At 39.3% G+C, this 21940-nt stretch overlaps 1 protein-coding gene across 3 annotated transcripts in view; it reads left to right on the top strand.

The window, feature by feature from the left end:
• Positions 1 to 16743, top strand: part of LOC124719898 (neprilysin-2-like) — a 252554-nt gene extending 235811 nt beyond the window's left edge. For 2 of the 3 annotated variants that reach the window (XM_047245084.1, XM_047245085.1), the window contains exons 13-15: positions 8868 to 8999; positions 10194 to 10375; positions 14033 to 16743. In XM_047245084.1, coding sequence (XP_047101040.1) covers positions 8868 to 8999; positions 10194 to 10375; positions 14033 to 14195 — 477 coding nt within the window. In that variant the 3' untranslated portion in view covers positions 14196 to 16743. The remainder of the gene's footprint in view (positions 1 to 8867; positions 9000 to 10193; positions 10376 to 14032) is intronic. The other variant, XM_047245086.1, reaches the window with a different exon arrangement.
• The last annotated feature ends 5197 nt before the right edge of the window (positions 16744 to 21940 follow it).

The following is a 21940-nucleotide window of genomic DNA, read 5'->3' as shown; positions in this document are numbered from 1 at the left end:
CTACATTAAAGAAATAATATGACGGCAAGAGGCATATGGAAAATATGGCATGGAAGCACAGGAAAGATTTTCGAGAAAATGTACAAATCCTGTGGCTATACCATATAAATTGGTTCTGGCTGACACTAAAATGAATATTATAATGGGCTAACGGCCTGGAATATGCAGTAGCTTCGTGTAGATGACAATTACTTTGTGGATCTGTGTATAATGCAAGATTTTGCTTGAATTTTAACAAAATGGTGATGAGTGACTATGTAACATCGAACTGCAATTTCTCTGTGCAAGAAAACTACAAAGGAAATAGTAATATGATTGTGAACAATGCTAAGACAGTTGGTATGGACTGTTTAACATGGATCAACTCCATTTTTAGTCTAAAGATGAGTAATACATATACTAAGTCGTATCACAAGCCCATCAGTGAACAAAGATATTTCTCACCATCTTATCAATTCAAGTCCCATGAAATGCATCTATGGGAGATCTTTATGTCTTACTTGACTAAAGAACTTGGTCTTATTAGACTAGATGCTTTTATTCATAACTATGGAACGGATTTTGTGTTTGATCTTGAGGAAGACTACCTAAGTGTAGTAAATGCTGACAAATAGTATTTACAATAGGTCTCACGGTACTCTGTGCCAAAGACTTACATGTGATGTAATCTATCATATAGCTTACAAAACAGTTATTGTTTCTATTTAGCAGTGTTCTGCTAGTTGTATACAGGGAAATTAGAACACACACACAGTGATTGGTCTAGAAGTAAAAGAACAAGAAATGATTGTAAAATATATTTTGTCTGCCTATAGTTTTAATTATTTATCTGTAAACTGTGTGGAGATTTATGTAAGTCCAACATCGTGTTGGTGTCAGGATAAGCTACTCAATATATATTTTAAATTTATTAATTACAGTTTCCATAAGAGTTGCCTATAATATTTTTATTAATTAGTAGTTTTGGGCTGAACATAATTATAGCAGTCGCAAACAGACCATTTCGATTGCTCATGAAAACAATAAGACCATACCAGAAATCAATATTAGCATAAGTTGTAGGAGATGGTACAAGTGTTTGGCAAACTGGTTGCTGTTTGTCTAGCTTCATTAATCAGAAAAGTTCCGCAAGGAGTGCCACTAAGATTAGCAGACACATGCTCCACTACCCCAAAATGATGCAGTTTTAGTAATTCTAGAAATAGGCCCACTGGTCAGTAACCACTGAATCAATCTTTTGTCTGTCAGTCCTTTTGACTGAAGGCTGATAAAGCGACATTTTTGGGGAAATTCCTGATTTGATTGACTGTTACAAGTGTAAATTTGGCAGTTGATGATTGGAGTGATGACATCACAGTTACAAATAGTCTGCATAAACGAATTATGTTGGTCACAGATGCATCTTATATATACCCATCCAGCATCAACGATAGCCGGAAGATGGCGCATTGGAGCACCAAAACTGGTAGCTACACAATAAATGAGATCATAAGGACAGCTGTAGGCATTCCATTTTCTTACAACTGAATCAAATGGTTTTTCTAGACTTGACACTGTGTTGATGCAAGGGATGATGTGAGTGTTGATTCTAAGATGTTACAATAATTGTGGAATAGCTGTTTATGGTGGAAATGCTCCTGGCGTAATTCCCTATCCTGAAGGAACCCACCAGACAGTGACTGTTGAGGGGGGTATTATGATAGTGGATCCAGTAGCAGAAACAACTATCTACAATTCAGAGATATTCTATGAAATGAACAAGTACAAAGCAGATTCTATGGTATCAGTAATACCAGTAATAGCAGTACCTGGGTGATTCGTCAAGGATTTGGTTGTAGTTTTGTAGTGCAATTAGACAGTTGAGTATTTTTAATAAGTACCATGGATAAATAATAAATACATGCATTTATTATTATCACAAAAGCGTCAGTTTTATAGAGTATTTTAGCTGGTCAGACTGGACATTGTAATTATGAATAATAAATTAATAAATATACTGACAGAAAACAATCAAAATGCCAAAAAGGAAGTAACATAGAGTATTAAAATTCTGGGAATACAGTTGTCCAGGCAAAATGTGATTAACATTCCAAGATCACAGGTTAATGTATGCATGTGGTAAATCATTGCAAATGTAAAATGCTGGTGCACTAACTACCGATGTAATTGCCAGGATGTTGAATGGAAGTGTACAGACAAGCACACATTATGTTATACAAGTGATGATCATCAGTGAGCCAATCTGCAAGTTTTTCTAAAAATTAAGCGACGTTTTTGGGGAAAATCCTGATTCAATTGACTGTTACAAGTTTAAATTTGGTCTTGCGCCTCATGAATGTTTCAGCCTGTCATTCTGTTCCATTCCTTGGACAAAAAGACCTCCTGCCTCCAGAGAAACAAAGCGGATTTACATTGGGAAATTATTGAGCCATCAAACAGCCCTTACACCAGTCCACTTTTAGCAGTAACCAAACTGCATGAAGAAATACGATTTGTACTCGATGCTAGAGGTATTAAGTAATATTTATGCCACTCTGAACCAGAATTTAAATGTCAGAAGAACAATTACTAAAATTTCATGCATCAATGTAAGGGCCTCTTGCTGGCAATTTCCTTTGGAGAGGAACTCCTGAAAATACTCTGTCTTCGTTTTCGCTGGTAAAAGTTACCAGTTTAAATTACTACCGTTTGGTTTGTCTGTCAACTCAGGTTTATTCAGCACAGCTCTGCATAGGCATGTTACTCTTGCCCAAAAAGTACTGCAGGTTTTTAGGGAACCACAAGTTACTTCTAACTTACAGAAATTTAAGTTTAGTATAAGTTATATGGCCATATCAGTAATCAGTAAGGCACCTTGCCTGATCAGGACAAAATTAAAGTAATCACCAATTTTCCATTTTTCCAGTGGGGAAACTGCTCAAGACTTTTTGGTTCCTTTGTTCTTTCTAATAGGCATTTCATTTATGACCAGATCCTCAGTATTTCCTGATTCAGATAGAATATGAGGTTTATATGATATGATTTTACAGATAAATGAACACATGTGACTTGAGTCATGTACCACCAATGAGTGTAGTTTTCTAATACACATTGATGTGATTTGTTGCTTAGCATAGCTGTAGTGAACATATTTGTGTTAGGAAGCAGATGTTTTGTTTTCTTCATGTTAGGATAAGATGTTTCACAGTAGTACTCAGATACACCACATGTTGTTTACTTGGACTATGCGTTTTCGTAGGTAACCTGTACTGTTGAATTAGGATAAAGGGGGGTGGGGTACTTACATTCCTCATGCATGTTATCTGCGTGAAACGTTGATAATGTGCAGTTAAGGTCTATTTGTCAGTGATATAGTACCTTGTTCTGAGCAGTCAAGAATCTACCCTATACTTCTTCTCGAAATTTCAAGTATAATCTCAGTGCATAGTTTGCCTGCAAAGGACCCATAGCGTTAACAGAATAAAAGCCGTGATTTTCTGGGTCCAACTTTCAATGTAAAGTAGCTATTGTGGGTCTTCCTATTTAAGAAGATTACTCTGTATGTCTATGAAATTAGAGTTAGTTCGATTTCGACTGATGCATAATTCTTGTTGAATCTTATTTACTATGACCATGTTTACTCCAGTAAATGTGTAATTTATTACACTTCCATTACAAGAGAGATGTTTCCATTGACAAACGTGTGTTGGGGGCCATGATGTTCATGCCTACTTCACAATTACTCGTTATGTCTTATATCATATGAGCATGCATATGTTAATGTTCTGTAAGTTTGAATGGCCTAAGACTCACTTGGTTCACCATGTGAGGTCTGTGGACTGAATACTCCCTGTGTCATTGAACGTGTATTAAATTCAGATGTTAAAACTACTGTTCATTATGTTATTTCGTCAAAGTGTCATGTAGGTTTCACTGTGTGACAGCATATGACAGAAGCAAATAGAACAGTGTTTATAAAGATATTTGGCGGATTTTGGTGTAATACTTTTGTACTAGGAAATTGTGCAGTTTAAGAGATACACTACATTGAAGATCTCGTCAAAACGAGCCAGTTTTAATATACCCTGTTGCGCTAATGTGTCAGAAAATGAGACACCGATGAATAAACATCCTATTATTTAATAATTACTTGTGGAGATCCAGTATGTAAACTTTTTTAGAGTCCATTGGCACCACATTTCCAATCACTAATGTTGCAGCCTTCCTCAAAAGTTCACTTTTTTTACATCAATGGAAAATAAAAACAGATAATCCCAAGATATAAATAATAAGAAAAAGGCTATATTAGCCAGTCAAAAGCATCATTTATGTTTTTCTGGTTTAGAACATGATGATTTATCTTCCCACCTCTCCCCAAAATAGTGCTTTGTCAGGTAGTGAAAGTCCTTTTTGGTGCCGCCACTCACATAGCCTCATTTAGTCGTAAGAGGAACTGTCAACTATCACTAGCTTGCCTGTTCAGAGTAATATTTTAGCTAACATGTCTTTTGTACAATTATAGAACAACAATACAGTCAAATTAGATTTGTAAATATTTAACTTGAGAGTCCATTACGCCTTGCACCAAGTGTGGTACAAAGATAGAACTTTGATCATCGCCAATAGTGGGGGATGTTTGTGTGCACATGCATGCATGATGTCATATTTGTCCCAGAAACCCCATTACCTTGCTACTAATATTTCTAAATATTTATGAGTGTCTGTGTGTCCAGCTGCCCTCCTAGTATACAATGAAGCGCCAAAGAAACTGGTATAGGCATATGAATTCAAATACAGAGATATGCAAATAGGCAGAATACCGTACTGCTCTCGACAACGCCTATACAAGACAAGAAGTGTCTGGAGCAGTCGTTAGATCGGTTACTTCTGCTACAATGGCAGCTTATCACGACTAAGTGAGTTTGAACGTGATGTTGTATACAGCACACGAGCAATGGGACACAGCTCACCGAGGTAATGATGAAGTGTGGATTTTCCTGCACAACCATTTCACTTGTGTGCTGTGAATATCAGGAATCCGGTAAAACATCAATTGTCTGACCTCACTGTGACCAGAAATAATTTCTGCAACAATAGGACCAACAACGACTGAAGAAAATTGTTCAGTTTAATAGAAGTGCAGCCCTTCCGCAAGTTGCTGCAGATTTCAATGCTGGACCATCAACAAGTGTCAGCATGCGAACGATTCAAAGAAATATCATTGATATGGGCTTTAGTAGCTGAAGGCCTACTCGTGTACCCTTGATGACTGCATGACACAAGCTTTACACCTCACCTGGGCTGGTCAACACTGGCGCTGGATTGTTGATGACTGGAAACATCTTGTCTGGTCAGATGACACTCGTTTCCAATTGTATCGAGCAGATGGACATGTACGGGTAGGGAGACAACCTCATGGATCCATGGATCCTGCATGTCAGCTGGGAACTGCTCAAGCTGATGGAGGATCTGCAATGGTGTGGGGCATTTGCAGTTGGAGTGATATGACAAGCCTCATATGTCTAGATATGACTGTGACAGGTGACACATAGATAAGCATCCTGTCTGATTACCTGCATTCATTCATGTCCATTGTGCATTCCAACAGACACGGACAATTCGACACAATGCGACACCCCACACATCCATAATTGCTACAGAGTGGGTTCAGGAACGCTCTTCTGAGTTTAAACACTTCTGCTGGCCACCAAACCCTCCAGACCAGGACCTTATTGAGTATATCTGGGATGCTTTGCAATGTGCTGTTTAGAAGAGATCTCCACCCCTTTGTATTCTTAAGGATTTATGGACAACCCTGTAAGATTCATGGTGTCAATTCCCTCCATCACTACTTCAGACTTTAGTCGAGTCCACGTCATGCCGTGTTGCAGCACTTCTGCGTGCTCGCAGGGTCCCTACACGATATTAGGCAGGTGTATCCGTTTCTTTGGTTCTTCAGTATATTATGAGTATCTATATTGCCAGTCTAGATCTTACAAGGAGAGGCAACGACGTTGAGATCACAGATTTGCTTAAAACTTAGTATGTCTCTAGTCGCCCAGTAAAACAACATAACGTGCAAATAGTAAGGTGCACTACTCTGGCAATTCAGAGAAAATCAAAAGAGAAGTTTTATTGGTGTATTATATTATGCATGTGCCTGTGCGTAGGTGCTGGCTGTTGGAGTTAATGGTGGTCAAGTGGTTAATGCATAGCTTCGTAAGACGAACGTGTATGAGGCGACGGTTTGACTCCCACTGAAACCTTCATATTTGAAGTTCCAGTTTAAGTTCCATGATATTCAAAAAATTTGCAGTCTCGCTATTCGTTGTTGCTACATTAGCAATGTCTCACCACTACGCAGGTTAACTGCCAAATGAGACCTGGCTTCGTGTCCACTGCTCGAAGTAACAATGTTCTGGTTACCTTACTAGACTGAGTGTATATAGGACTTCACAAATCGTAACAGGCATACATTTTCAGGAAAACTCAATTCATTTCATTTACTTGTCGATAGTTATAAATATGTTTCTTCTAATAATTAAATTTAATTAAAATGGTAAGTAGTAGAAAACATTATATTCACTAATACTTCATGCAAATACACGTGGCTTTTTTAAAATTATATTACCTCTCAAATAACATATACGTTAAATAATATGACCAGTGATGAAAAAATCTAAATTAAAATTTAAGTTTGGGAAGGAGTCGAACTGTCACCTCACACTGGCTCATCTTATAGAGCTCAAATGCTAATCACTTTTTTTTAATTTCATTTTGTTTCTTCATGTTTATTGCATTTGTTTGTTGTGGACGTCCCATGACACCTGGTGAAGCTCATTCACTCAGTTTTGTTTATTACAGAGGGCAGCCATCTCTCTGACTGAACACACTGAGTTACCGTGTCAGCACCACTTCACCACCATGAACTCTACCAGGTGACACATATACATCAGTTACATAATACGATCTAGAGCAGTGCTCCTTACTATTTGCACACAATGTTGTTTTAATGGCCTGCTACAGACGCACAAAACTTAAAGTAAATCTGTGAACCCAATGTTTTGATCTCCCCTTGTTAGATAAAATGCATTTACTTTTTAAATATTTAGTGTCTTGACAAAACAGTGGTTCTAATGACAAAGCATGCCCCTGTTCACCACGTGTCCACTTCGCACTGTGAGTTTTAAACAATCATGCGCAAATATCACCAGGGTACATACTGATCATTTGTTTCATTTACACCATTCAGATCGTCTGAATACTTTTAGTAAGGCCAAGATGGCAGCTCTGCGGCCACATACTTATTGGCTATTTCATTTACACAATTCGGATCATTTGGATATTTTGAACATATCCAACATGGCTGCATGATGGCTACATGCTTTTAGGTCATTGAGGATAACATGTGTTCATGATCAATATTCACGTCCAATGTACTATTTCTCTGAGAAACCTCATTGCTTTGCTACTAATACTGCTACATATTTAGGAGTGTCTGTGTGTTCCAACTGCCTGAGTACCTATATTGTCAATCTAGATCTTGAATAAAAGGCACATACTTTTAAAATATTTAGTCTCAATGAATTTTGTTTGTAACAAATTGATGTGAGAGAGAAGGTCCGTGTTAGTTTCTCAGAAACTGACTAAACATTTTTATCCTGTGCAGGAAGAACATGATCATGTGCATAGGGAGGAAATGCTAAATCTTACTGAGAATTAAAAATTTTTTTTACTTCATCCTATACTGTTGTATTGAAATAATTTTAATTACTGGGAATTAGTTGGTATTTTTTGTACAATTTAAATAAAATTGGTTTCAGCTCACTTCCCAAGGCATACAACTACATTGATTTCTATGTCTACCTTTCTCTTGATCAACTTGAGAACTGACTAAATAGCTTGAGTAAAATGCTGATTTTTGGAATTGTAGAACAGCTTGGCCAGCAAAATCCTATGGTAATCAACAGACAGAACCATCAGAGCAACTCTTGTGTTTAATTTATATTGATATCCTTCCTCAATTCATTCTTTAAGGTGTAAAATCTGGCTTGTGTCGTCCTTTCAATGTCTGAAACCTGCTTGTTGAGCTATGAGTTTTTATTCTGTGAGTGGTAGCAGTCTTTCTAGTATTGGTCTCTCATATAATTTGAATTGATTTACAGTAGAGATTCTTCTGTGTTTTGGTACCAGTTTCCCACCTGAAGTGCAAGAGGGTAGCTTGAGACTCTGTCCATCCCTTAGCAAAGCTGTTGGCAGCCTTCAGCTGTTATTCGACATGACTATTGTTAAAAATTTAATCAGTGTGGGAACGAGGGCAACCCAAAATCGGATCCTAAACATTTTGACTATTAATCAAAGAAGTTACTCCTAGTGCTACTCCACAGTGGATGACACTGGGAGATATTGGAAGAAGGCCACAGGAAATGTAGTCCATCCATAAAGACAGTTATTCAAACCCTCGTTTGACCAATGCTTTAGCATTGCTTCACATTCTAGAACCTGTACCAGACAAGATAGTTAGAGGCAATGGAAAAGATACAAAGAAGAGCAGTGAATTTTGTCACAGATTTGTTTAGGAAGTAGGAAGACATAACAAAGATGCTCATCCAGTACCAGTGGCATTTGTGCAAAATTACCACGTCAGTATGTTCCTATAAGGGTCAACCAAAATGTCCCTTCATCCTATGCATAACTGGCAGTAAGACCATGAAAGAAAAATTGCAAGACTGCAACTCATATGAAGGCTTACCAACTGTTCCTCCCATGCACCATTCAGGAATGGAACTGGGAAGGAGGGCGAAACAATGTAGATGGCTAAGAATCTAGAAAAAATGGCTATATTATAAGTATTTTTAACACAGCTTTAATGTTTCAACCATCTTCAGGGTCGTCGGTATGACAAGGATGGTAACGTGGTGGACTGGTGGGACCCTGTGACTCGTGACAAGTTTCTTAAGAAGGCACGCTGCATCATCTCACAGTACGGGAATCTCACTGATAAGCAGACAGGCATGCACGTGAGTAAACCTGCTGGTCCGGCCTAGCGCCTCCTTCTCTGAAAATATTGCTCACCCTCCTCTTTAAAGAAAACAGTAGCCATACTGGTCCAATTCTGGAACACAATAAGCCTTAGTTTCTCCTGTTTCCGTAATCACAATTTGGATGAAGATTCTCATCATACAGCTAATTTGACTTATCACATTCTGAAGGTGCACATCTAACGTGACAGCTGTAGGCCAATTTGCTAACTACCATTCTGATGCAATGCACCTCCCATACTGAACTCTCCCATTTCACTAATTATTTCAGTGAAGATGGATTTCAGATACTATAGTGGACTGGTCAAAAAAATGTTCAGATGTGTGTGAATTCCTAAGGGACCAAACTACTGAGGTCACTGGTCGCTAGACTTACACATTACCTAAGATAACTTATTTTAAGAGCAACACACACACACACACACACACACACACACACACACACACACACACACACCAATGCCCGAGAGAGGACTCAAACCTTCAGTGGGGGTGGGGGCGGGGAGGTGGCGGGGGGAGGGGCACGACACAATCCGTCGCCTCAAACCACGCGGTCACTCCGTGCTGCAATCAACTGGCCCATTTCATTCATTACCACTCTGATGAAGAGACACCTTATTTGGCCTACTTCACAGGTCAACATGCAGATGCAGATGCGTATGATTTGAAATAGTTGACTGCCCCATTTTAATAGTTACTATTCCAATTCAGGTGCACGATACCTAATACTTTACTTATCGACGTGCCAGTCAGGATGCATCTTATCTGACTGCCCCACTCGACTAATCATTTCAGTGAAAGTGGATGTCACATGATAATTTTTTCTGATTCATTTGAATACTAAACATGCTTGTGAAGATTCATCTTATCTGGGACATTTCAGTTTTCTCATTTGACTGATCGCCATTCTGATGAGGGTACTTCACATCTCAGGCATTTTACTTTACGAATCCCACATAATTTGGCCACTATACATTCTGTAATTCTGTACAATTAAGATCAGTAAAAACGTGTTCTTCAATACATATGTTATTGGATACAACGGAACATGCACTCTCCTTCATTTCACTCTGTTTTCGCAATCATGTACATAGGTAAACAGCAGAAGACTACAAGCAGAAGCAACTGATGGTGGTGAGTGATGGTGACTGATAGCGGTGTGTCACGTTGCAGCTGAATGGGCTCATCACACAGGGGGAGAACATCGCAGACAATGGCGGCATCAAGGAGGCGTACCGCGCCTACCTCGCCCTGGAGCGCCGCACCGGCCAGCCAGAACTGAGGCTGCCCGCGCTGCCCAGCCTCTCTCCACGACAGATGTTCTGGGTGTCCGTCGCACAGGCCTGGTGCTCCAAGTCAGTAGAGGGGTCCCATCCCTGACACTCACTCAGTACATTCTATTTCTGTGGTAGTGAAACAGTACTGGCAATTCATAGCAATTGAAAATGGAGTCACTGCAAATGGCTGAAGTGGCTTCACTAGGTAGTAAAGAAGGAACAGATTATCCTGGACGGGGCGTAATCATCAGATGTAGAAGTAACTTGGGGAATGCTCAAGAAAATTATGTTGGAATCTTTGCCGTTCATGTTGTATATCAATGACATGTCAGACATTATTAGTAATAACCTCACACTTTTCACAGATAACACCTTTAGCTGTAGAACTGTCTAGAAACTGCATAAATATTCGTCAGGTCTTGATAAGATATCAAAGCAATGCAAAGATTTACCACTTGCTTCAAACGTTTAGAAAACAATCTCATAAAATAAGAGTTCATAGTATCCTATGACTAAAGTAACAGTAAGTCACAATAGTAATAAGTAAAGAAGCAATTTTAACTGATGAATCTAGGAATACACTACAACAACCTACATATTACTCGTATAAGGACACAAAAGACAAGATTAAATTATTTAAGCAGTCATTTTAACAATACTCCATACGTGAATGGAATGGGCTGAAACTATAATACAAGGTCCAATAAGTGTGTATCCACTGCCACGCACTTCATAATAGTTTGAAGAGTGTAGATATACAACAGATGTTTCTTCTTAATATCTTTCAGGATTTCAGAACACTGTTTCAAAACTGCAGGGCATACAGAAAACAGAGACACATCAATGGATAGGGCATCTCTCCAGTTTTTAAGTCACACTGCAGGTTCTCAGTATGGAGACAATTCGTGTCATGGCGAACATCATTACATGCCTGAAATTCACTGAATACACTGACACAAACTGCCTACAACGGCACAACAGTAGCCTGCTTCTAAAATTTGTTCAGTGGGTTTCCTATCTCCACGTGTGAACTACTTCAGTGCAGCAATATTGAGCAGACTGCTTATCTACATCTTGTGACAAGCTTCCCTCCAAAGTGTAACTCCTCCATATCGACGCTTCAAGAGATGCTCTGTCGATTAATGTTGGTCATTTTTTTGTACATCTTGTAGATTTTCCACTGTCATGTTGTGAAGTCCTTGAGGTACTTACAAATAACCAAATGTAGCAAGGAGGCCAATGATCGAAAATAGTAAGCAGGGTCATGAGGATGTAGTCCGCAGTACTAATGCAGAGGTGAAGAAGGTTTGCTCTGGACAGACTGAGATAGAGAGCTGCATCCAACCAGTTTTTAATTTGAAGAACAAAAAAACACATATATGATTGTGTGGTTTATATGTTTCTACACTATGTATGTGCGTTGCAGTTCATATGTATGAGTATATCCATTTACACAGTGTGAGTGCATCTGTGCACTGTGTGTTTGTGTGTGTGTGTGTGTGTGTGTGTGTGTGTGTGTGAATGTGTGTATGTATGCATGTATTCACGTACGTTTAGCAGTGTATATGTGTGTTTGTGCAGATGTATTTTTGTACAGTCGGTCTGTAGGTATTAACGCATGTGTGTTGCATGTACACTATGTGGTCAAGAGTATCCAGACACCTGGCTGAAAATGACTTACAGGTTTGTGGCGCCTTCCATTGGTAATGCTGGAATTCAATATGGTGATGACCCACCCTTAGCCTTGATGACAGCTTCCACTCTCGCAGGCATACGTTCAATCAGGCACTAGAAGGTTTCTTGGAGAATGGCAGCCCAATATTCACAGAGTGGTGCACTTAGGAGAGGTATAGTTGTCAGTCGGTGAGGCCTGGCACGAACTCGGCGTTCCAAAACATCCCAAAGGCGTTCTATATGATTCACGTCAGGACTCTGTGCAGGCCAGTCCATTACAGAGATGTTATTGTCGTGTAACTAATCCACCACAGGCCGTACATTATGAACAGGTGCCCAATCGTGATGAATGATGCAGTCGCCATCCCCGAATTGCTCTTCAACAGTGGGAAGGTGCTTAAAACATCAATGTAGGCCTGTGCTGTGATAGTGCCACAACAGGGGGTGCAAGCCTCCTTCATGAAAAACTCGACCACACCACAACACCACCGCCTCAGAATTTTACTGTTGGCACTACACACCCTGGCAGATGACGTTCATTGGGCATTCACCATATCCAAACACTGCTATCGGATCACCACATTGTATACCGTGATTCGTCACTCCACAACGTTTTTCCATTGTTCAATCATCCAATGTTTACGCTCCTTACACCAAGTGAGGCGTCGTTTGGCATTTACCGGCGTGATGTGTGGCTTATGAGCAGCTGCTCGGCCACGAAATCCAAGTTTTCTCACCTCCAGCCTAACCGTTATAGTACTTGCAGTGGGTCCTGATGCAGTTTGGTATTCCTGTGTAATGGCATGGATAGGTGTTTTCCTGTTACAAATTACGACCCTCTTCAACTATCAGCGGTCTCTGTCAGTCCACAGATTAGATCAGCCTGTATGCTTTTGTCCTGTATGTGTCCCTTCACGTTTCCACCTCACTACTTTTTTAAAAATCTTATGGGACTTAACTGCTAAGGTCATTAGTCCCTAAGCTTACACACTACTTAACCTAAATTATCCTAAGGACAAACACACACACCCATGCCCGAGGGAGGACTCGAACCTCTGCCGGGACCAGCCACACAGCACCTCACTATTACATCGGAAACAGTAGACCTAGGGATGTTCAGGAGTGTGGAAATTTAGCACACCAACGTATGACATAAGTGACACCCAATCACCTGACAACGTTCGAAGTCCATGAGGTCGACCGGTGTGGCTGAGCAGTTCTAGGTGCTTCAGTCTGGAACTGCGCGACTGATATGGTCGCAGGTTCGAATTCCGCCTGGGGCATGGATGTGTGTGATGTTCTCAGGTTAGTTAGGTTTATGTAGTTCTACGTTTTAGGGGACTGATGACCTCAAATGTTCAGTCCCGTAGTGCTCAGAGCCATTTGAACTATTTTGAAGTCCATGAACTTGGTTCAAATGGCTCTGAGCACTATGGGACTTAACATCTGTGGTCATCAGTCCCCTAGAACTTAGAACTACTTAAACCTAACTAACCTAAGGACATCACACACATCCATGCCCGAGTCAGGATTCGAACCTGCGACCGTAGCACTCGCGCGGTTCTGGACTGAGCGCCTAGAACCGCTAGACCACCGCAAAGTCCATGAACTCTGCGGTGCGCCCCATTCTGCTCTCTCACGATGTCTAATGACTACTGAGGTCGCTGATATGGAGTACCTGGCAGTAGGTGGCAGCACAATGCACCTAATATGAAAAAGGTATGTTTGTGGGGGTGTCCGTATACTTTTGATCACATTGTGTATGTGTTTCACATGTGTAGCATGTGCAAGTTTGTGGACAAGTTAATTATTTGTGTTGTTATGATGAGTCACCATGTTGTAAAAGTATTTGTATATGAATAAATTTAATTCTGTGATGTTCTTTATAATAAAAGTTAGAGATAAATTCCTGGTACTTTATAAACTGCTGTCATACCTTTTTATTTAATTTTATTGCCAGTATTTAAGTTCTCTCAGTTGAAGAGTGTTAGTTTTTAGCCCTCGTTTGAGCAAGTAAGCACCAAGAAAGAATAATGACTTTCTGCTCCGTTCCATTCACAGGTACCGTGTTGAGCAGATGCGCCAGAGCATCTTGACTGACGTTCACCCACCGAGCCGCTTTCGCATACTGGGCCCATTCAGCAACCAACCCGAGTTTTCCAAGGACTTCGAGTGTCCACTTGGCTGCCACATGAACCCGAAAGACAAGTGCCAGATGTGGTAAAGTGTCAAGAGCCTGATAGCCACACTGAAATGTCAGAAGTCTATCACCAGCTGCCAAGTGCCTGATGTCACCCACTGTCCATCGCACACATCCGACTCCCAAATGCACAGATATCCCGACTCAGTCATTCTGCAGAACAAAAGGGAATTTAATGCTGTCAACGATCGACCAATACTTCAGATATGAAGCTTTGTTTGTGTGTAGTCCTCACTACACAGGCTCCGACGTGTTCACTATGGACTGGAGTCTCAAAACAGGCTATCAGATGTATCCACAGATGACTGGAAAAGGCCTGTCCAGTTGCTACGGTTTTAGCACATCCTTAATGGGGATTGCCAATTGTGTGTGTGTGTGTGTGTGTGTGTGTGTGTGTGTGTGTGTGTGTGTGTGTGTGTTATCATTGTACAACCATCTCCTTGAGGTGGATAAATAAATCTGTCTGAAGATACAGTTACAGTTACACTAAATTTTAATAAATAATTTCAGACACTATTTTCTTTCTGGAAAGTACTGCAAATTTATTCTGTTCGAGTAATACCACAAAGGGAAAACAACACCCATAACAACTCGTAAGTTGTGGGAGAAAAAGAGAAAATTCAATAGACAAAAAGTGGTGGAGGGATGAGTCCAGTAATTTAAACCAGAGAGATAAATGGTTTATGCACTGAAAACATATGTTGCATTATTGGTGAAAAGCGAGATTTACTGCAATACTAAGCTGCAAACAACGAGATGAGGAAAGATCTAATGAGATAGTTTTACGCAAGAAAGTGTAACATTTCACGGAAATGTAAACAACACCCTTGTATTTTTTATGTCTACCCTTATCAGGACTAAATAAGCAACGTGAAAAAATCTGTGCCCATCATTAAATAATCATCAAGAAAGTGCTTGGCAGTCTAGAAACTGTTAGTTCCAATAATCAGAACAGTTTACTATGAAGGGATATGGACTACAGAGCTTTCCAGCTGGAGACTAACTGTTCATACTATGTGAGAAAAGCCTAGATGACTGTCATTACATTAATACATAACACTAAATGATAGCGGGAGTTGTCAACACTGAGATAACTTTTATGTATTTGATATCGTCATTGAGGACAGTGCTCTAAAAGTGTCCAAAGGTTTCACGAATGAACAAATAACTTCCTAATTTTTTAATGCTGTTACGGGAATTTATTTAATTGTATGGTAGTAATGACACACTGCATTCACAAACAATGCCCATAGCAGATGAAGTAAAGAAAATCAGTAACAATATTTTATAACTGAAAGCTGGATTACTCTTACATCTTGTGAGAAGATATTAATGGAGAGAGAGAGAGAGAGAGAGAGAGAGAGAGAGAGAGAGAGAGAGAGAGAGAGAAGGAGGGAGGGGGAGAGAGATAATGCTTTAGTGCTCTGAGTTGTGTGATGACGATTTTACCTGCCTGTGGAAATCAGAAAGAATCACCATAAGCTAAATCAGCATGGCGCAATAGCATTACAATAGACGTATCATACAAGCCTAAATAGATCACAATGAAGCAGATAGGTAACACACTTTATTCATGCATGACCAATTCTGTCTGCAGAAGTTTAACGCTGTCTCGTTAAATTCTCTTGGCGTTCAAAATGTATCACCCTTCTGCAGAAACTAGAACTTTCAATGATTTTCAGCATCCTCATGGTCGGTAGAAGACAATGAAGAAATGTCCGAAATCTCGAGTTTCTACTTAAAAGTCACTTTACTTGCACACTGCCAGTACATTATATAATCAAGTCCGAGTGCAAAAATAGAGATATATTTGGCATCATTTTGTTACTACTGGCATCTACAACTGACTGTATCCTCTAGACATCACTGTGAATTGCATGCCTAGATAAAACCAGTACTATCCATTCCCCATCCTGATATCTCTCTATAACAAGTGAGGGGAAACAATCTCATGGTACATGTGAATTTTCGCCCTAATCTCTCTTCCGTCTTTCCTATGGAGACACTGTTAGTCCCAAACCTGAACATATTCTTGTTAACTGAAAGAGAGGAAAACCGAAAAAACTATTAGATCACTTTATATTGGAATTAAAAATCTACATTAAACAAATTAAGTGTTAAACTATGTTTCAAACATATGTGGCGTTCCTGGTATAAAATACATCGTTATTTTTCATAAATAATAGCGTATGTTTATCGGACATGGTGACATGGAAAGTAGAAGAGGACATGCTTAGATTTGAGAACAACTAACATGGACATTAAGTACGTTATGAAATGGATAAAACGTATAGTTTTCAAGAAATCATGAAATGTTCTCAAGAACTCTAAGAGACAATCCCATTTTTAAAATAATTATAAATTAGTTAAATGAAGAAAGTAATTACCATATGCAATATATGTATACTTTGTAATCATTTGCATCTTGCTGCAACCAAAAAAAGCAGAAACTGCTTTTCTGAATACAGCTTAAAAATGGTCAAGATCAGCTACCCTTGCTGCACAGTTTGCATTAATAAAGTATATATTTAAAAATATGTATTTTGTCAATAAAAATTATAATTTGTAACAACTGGACTGAAAAAACTTGTCTTCTTGTACAGACTTCAGAAGTGTTTCACTTATCCATGTGAAATACTTTGGGTTATTCATGGTGCAACCACTTCAGATACATTCATCCTTATTGAAAATTAATTCCTTGTAATATAGCCTGAAATAAAGGAGCACCTCTTTCCTTAACAAAATTTCAAAGACATTTAACACTTCATTGCTACCCAGGCAGTATAGTTCACGTTATTCATATATCATCCACTGAACACAACATGTTCTACTGCTGAAACAGCTGGAAAATAACAAATTATGGTGTGCAAAACATTGCCTTATGGGATTAAGCGGCATCTTTGTCATCTGGTGGTTCATAATTATCTTCTTCTGTACTTCTGCCTGTTCTGATTGTCTTAAGTTGCAAGACCCCAGCAGTTCTTTGTAAACTTACGTTTTAATGCTAAATCCTCTCCTATTTTGGCTCATTGAATGTGTTCTTGTAACTCAGAAAATTATGAACATTCATCAGCAGCCTTTGTGTCTTTAAACTTAGGTATATTACTGCTAAAACTCTTATAAAAGGAACTGTTTTTCACTTTCATTTCAAGATTTTGTGCTGTATTACACAACCTTCACAACTTTTTAAACAATAGTGTGCTGGACAGCTACTAGCACTCTAAAAGTTCACATCAGTAATGTGTTTCAGTAGGATTGAGAGACTGAATCCGTTTCTTTCATGCACAATTTGAACGCATATAATCCCTTCTTCTTGGCTGGCTGGAGTGGCTGAGTAGTTCTAGACTCTTCAGTCTGGGACCGCGCGACAGCTACGGTTGCAGGTTCGAATCCGGCTTCGGGCATGGATGTTTGTGATGTCCTTAGTGTGCCGTGGCGGCGGTATTCCCGATCGATTCCCGATCGTTGGGCCTCCGAGTGGTGTTTCTTTCTCCGATGCGGGGCGCCTCCTGGCGGCGGGTGGCGCCGTCTCTGCCCGGTGGTGTGTTGTGTGCGCTGGCAGTCAAGTTTCAGTTATTACATTTATGGTCATCCGATCAAAGTATAGTCCGACCATCAAGCTCTTAGTTTTCTCCTCTCGTGTGAGCTCTATCATCCGAGACTTACTCACTTGTGCCTGTTTCTGCAAGGGTACAATTTCGAAATTGTTTACGTGAAAGGCAAGAAGAACATCGTTTCAGATGCATTGACACGCATGCCGGAAGGTATGCCGGAGCCTACGGAACTTGTAGAACAGATTTCCAATCACAAGATACTCCTTGATCCCTTGAATCGTAGTTATTTTCTACGGCTTAGCCGACAGATGGGTACTCTGCAAGAAACCGACCGTAAATGGAAGAGAGTCAAATAGCTTCTACAAGACAACCCTAATCATCGTTTGTCGAAATTTTATAAATCACACAATGGTGTTTTATTTCATCGTACATCTATGTTGACGGAGCAATGATGCGTTTGTATTCCTGAGGAGTGCGTTGAATATCTCATATGGTACATACACCTATCCTGGGGACATTATGGCCCTGAGAAGTGTAAAAGAAAGATTTCTGCCTATTGCTACGTTCCCAATCTGCATAAGAGAATTCATAAACTGCTAAGCACTTGTTTAACCTGTCAGAAGGCAAAGACCTTCAATCTTTCGAATGCCATACCTTTGAATCCTATTTGCACTGAGCGTCCTAAACAAATAGTCAGTCTCGACTACGCAGGTCCACTTCCGAGAGGAAGAGGAGGTGCTAAGTACCTTGCTGTTTTGCTAGACCTCTTCACTAAGCACGTGCGTTTATACGCGATGAAGTCTTCCAGTACAAAATCTTTAATAAGACGAACAGAAACGGGTTATTTTCCTCGTTTTGGTAAGCCGGAAATCATGTTGCCTGATAATGTTTCAAACTTCGTTGGAAAAGAGTGGAGATAGTTTCTTGCTCGTAATGATATTAGACAGATTCTAATTTCAAGATTTAGACCCCAAAGTACGAGTCTTCAAAGAATTTAATCGATTTATTCGCACCTGTATACCGAACCAGTAAACACTGTGGGTCGATTTCGTTACTCCATTTGAAGAGATTATAAATAACCTTCCACACACTTCGACCGGTTTCACACCTTCAGAACCAATCTCCAGGCAAAAGGAAAGCAATGAATGGACTGATCCTATCCCCAAGAAACAAGGTCCAGAAGTAAATCTAGATAATAAGTTAAGACAAGCCCTGATCTCTCTCACTACTCATGCTAATTTAAGAAAAAAGGCATTTGACAAGCATGTCAATAAAGTTCTGTCGTATCGCCTGAACGAGCGTGTTCTTCTGAAGCACACTTCAAACCATCTCTCATCTTACGTAAAAATCGTAAGTGGCAACACCTACACGAAAGACCGTTTGTTATAGTCAGGAAGCCACATATTGGTTGTTATGTGTTGTCAGATCCATTTAGCGGACGAGTAATAGGACTTTACCACCATGTAGACCTAAAGAATTACCATGAAAAACATTTCAAAAATCATTTGTTATGTTAAGCTGCAACTTGAAACAAGAGTGTGATCTGCTTAGAAGGTATGTGAGTCAACATCATGTACATATATCATGCAGGTGACGTAATCATTTGAGTGAGGTGGACGCAAAGTAATGATGGAGCTTGAAGGATATGAAGTGGTTGAAGAAGGTACTGTACGTATTTGGAAAATAAGATTTCCCTTAATTTTTTCTTAAGCCATAGAGGGTTGCACTCGTTGAACTGAGTAAGGGATGTGCCGAAGTGCCACTTCCTGCTTTAGTTTTAAGTTATGGCAAATCTCCCTTCTACCAAGTCGTAAAGGTTTTCTTTAAATACCTCATTTTATTTACTACTATGAGACATCCAGGTCAAGAAATGTGCATTTATAATGATAATTAGGTCCTGTATTGGAGAAACTTAGACAGACTATTCCTATGCCACGAGTATCATATAGAAACCTTCGATACTAAGATACCTAGTTGAGGGCCGAGATAATCTGCTTATATTCTACTGCTATGACAACATGGCGTGATTTTGAGATATATTTGACGATGCTTTGGAAGCGGATTTGTGCGACATTTTAATACTGAAGTCAAGATATGCGGCGTGGATGACATTAAAAGCGGTGTAGCCAAAGAATGAATTTGCTAAACTGATTATTCACGTATTATCTATCTTCGTATCTTTCATTTCTTTGCATTATCCTATTGTAGTTTTCTTCTTTAGCATTCTTACCTTTCTACCTTACCCGGTAGGGGAAGAAATTTGAAAATTGGTTCAATACACTTGATGTGTGTATATTGGGTGTACTGACGGTCGTGGCTCATTGGTTAATGCGTATCTGTAGTTACTTACCGAAACATGATGTAAATCTGATTTACTGTGAGCAAAAGCAGCCTAGGAAATATGAATAATTTTCCCGATTTCTATTAGATGAAGTTTTGAACGTGAACTGTTCGGCACACCAAAGAGGGTATATTTTACTGATTATTGAAGTAACGGAGTTAATTAATAAAGAAACTAAAAAAAGGTTGATACAGAATAATAAGAAGAAAAATATCAGATTTAAAATACATATAAAATCTAAAGTGCTTCAGAAGCACCATTCATAATAGCAAACACTACTTTCGTTAGGTCTTGGACAGTAGTTAAAAAAGCTATGTATATTTTGTAAATGATCCTTTTATGATAAGTAATTTTAACATCATCTGTGCTACTCTGTGGTATAAAGACACCTATATGGATACGTACGGACTGCTGCGTATGACTCACTTAATGACAAAATGATGGACGCATATATAAATTAGTGCGTGTAAAATCGTAATCTGACACATGTATGGACATGAATCAAAACTGAGATAAACTTATGGACACGTCTGATATTCCGCGGGTGAAGTAGCATTATAAGTATTCTCACGTTGCAACGACGATACGGTGGTTATCAGACAAAGGATAGACAAGCTATTGTACTCACTGCAATGGGTAAAAGCAGTCATTTTCATCGACGACTGTTCTTCGTCGCTGGTGCCGTCAATTTACCGTCCAGGTTGACCACGTCGCCTTGACTAGCTGCTCCAGTACCCACGTTTTAACAAAGTGCACAAGTTATAAAACGATTGGTAGCCACTGAACTATCTGCCTCGTGCAGGACGCGGACTGCCAACGCTGTTAAACCACGTGACTGTGAAGCACTGTGGCAACATTCAATGACTGCTCGCCGGCCCGCGCTCAACAATAAGCACTCCTCTCCATAACGGTCGCGAGCATGCTCCAGATTTGAGATGAAAATGGACATAAAAATAATAAAACGGTTAATAAACTACGCACCAGTTTACTATATTTACATGAAAAGGACACATATGATGACTTTTCCCTAATTATGAAAATTGATACGGCAATATTGCTAAATACATTGCTTAGGAAAGACCTGTACAAGACGAAATGTGTTTTACTCAGGCTTGCTGATGAAAGAATGTGGAACCTAGATATAAACCATGAATAATATATAATATATATGTGCATAGTCTGTATAGTAATTTTTATTGTCTCAAATTCTTACTCCATACTCCCTTAGATTAAGATACTAGTTAATGAGCAATACCAAATACAGATTTTTTTCTCTGTATTTTCATGTGCTGAAACATGAATTGGAATGAGATTAAGGCAGCCAACAAACTGACACATTCGTCATTGAACCAGTCATCAACTTTCCTGACTCCCGACACGACCCAATGGATCGCCGAGTCAAGAAATATCACTTCCCCCTTCAAAAAGTTAAATTCCCAGTGTTTTCCACTAGAATGTGAAAAGGTGATCCCCAGTTATAGTGCAGTGAAAATAAAAGGTGATGAAAGAACTCCCCTGTGAAAATCACCCGAGTTCATAAGAAATACTCCCAACAACCAAGTGAAGAGTGATATCGCTACGAGAAAGTGTGATAAAAGTTTCATTTTCTGTTGAAAATTTTCCTCTTGGTTAAGATTAGTGTACTGGATCTTTTCAGAGAAAAATATTTTGTGTAGCCTGCGATTCATTTGAAACTTGGTGCTTCTTAAATCTTATTGGGCGAAAGTTTTATTTATTTCTTTTATCTACAGTATTTCGTCTAGCTATTGCTAAAATCTTCTTCAATTAAGCCATAGTCAAAGGTCAGATTTTTATCTGATTTAATTCCCATTCTAGCATCGTTACTTGTATTTCAAATTATATTACAGGAAAAG

The sequence above is a fragment of the Schistocerca piceifrons genome, chromosome 11, assembly GCF_021461385.2.
Source record: "Schistocerca piceifrons isolate TAMUIC-IGC-003096 chromosome 11, iqSchPice1.1, whole genome shotgun sequence".
Classification (NCBI taxonomy): domain Eukaryota; kingdom Metazoa; phylum Arthropoda; class Insecta; order Orthoptera; family Acrididae; genus Schistocerca; species Schistocerca piceifrons.
Note: the sequence above shows the minus strand (reverse complement) of the source record. Positions and strands in the feature narration are given on the sequence as shown.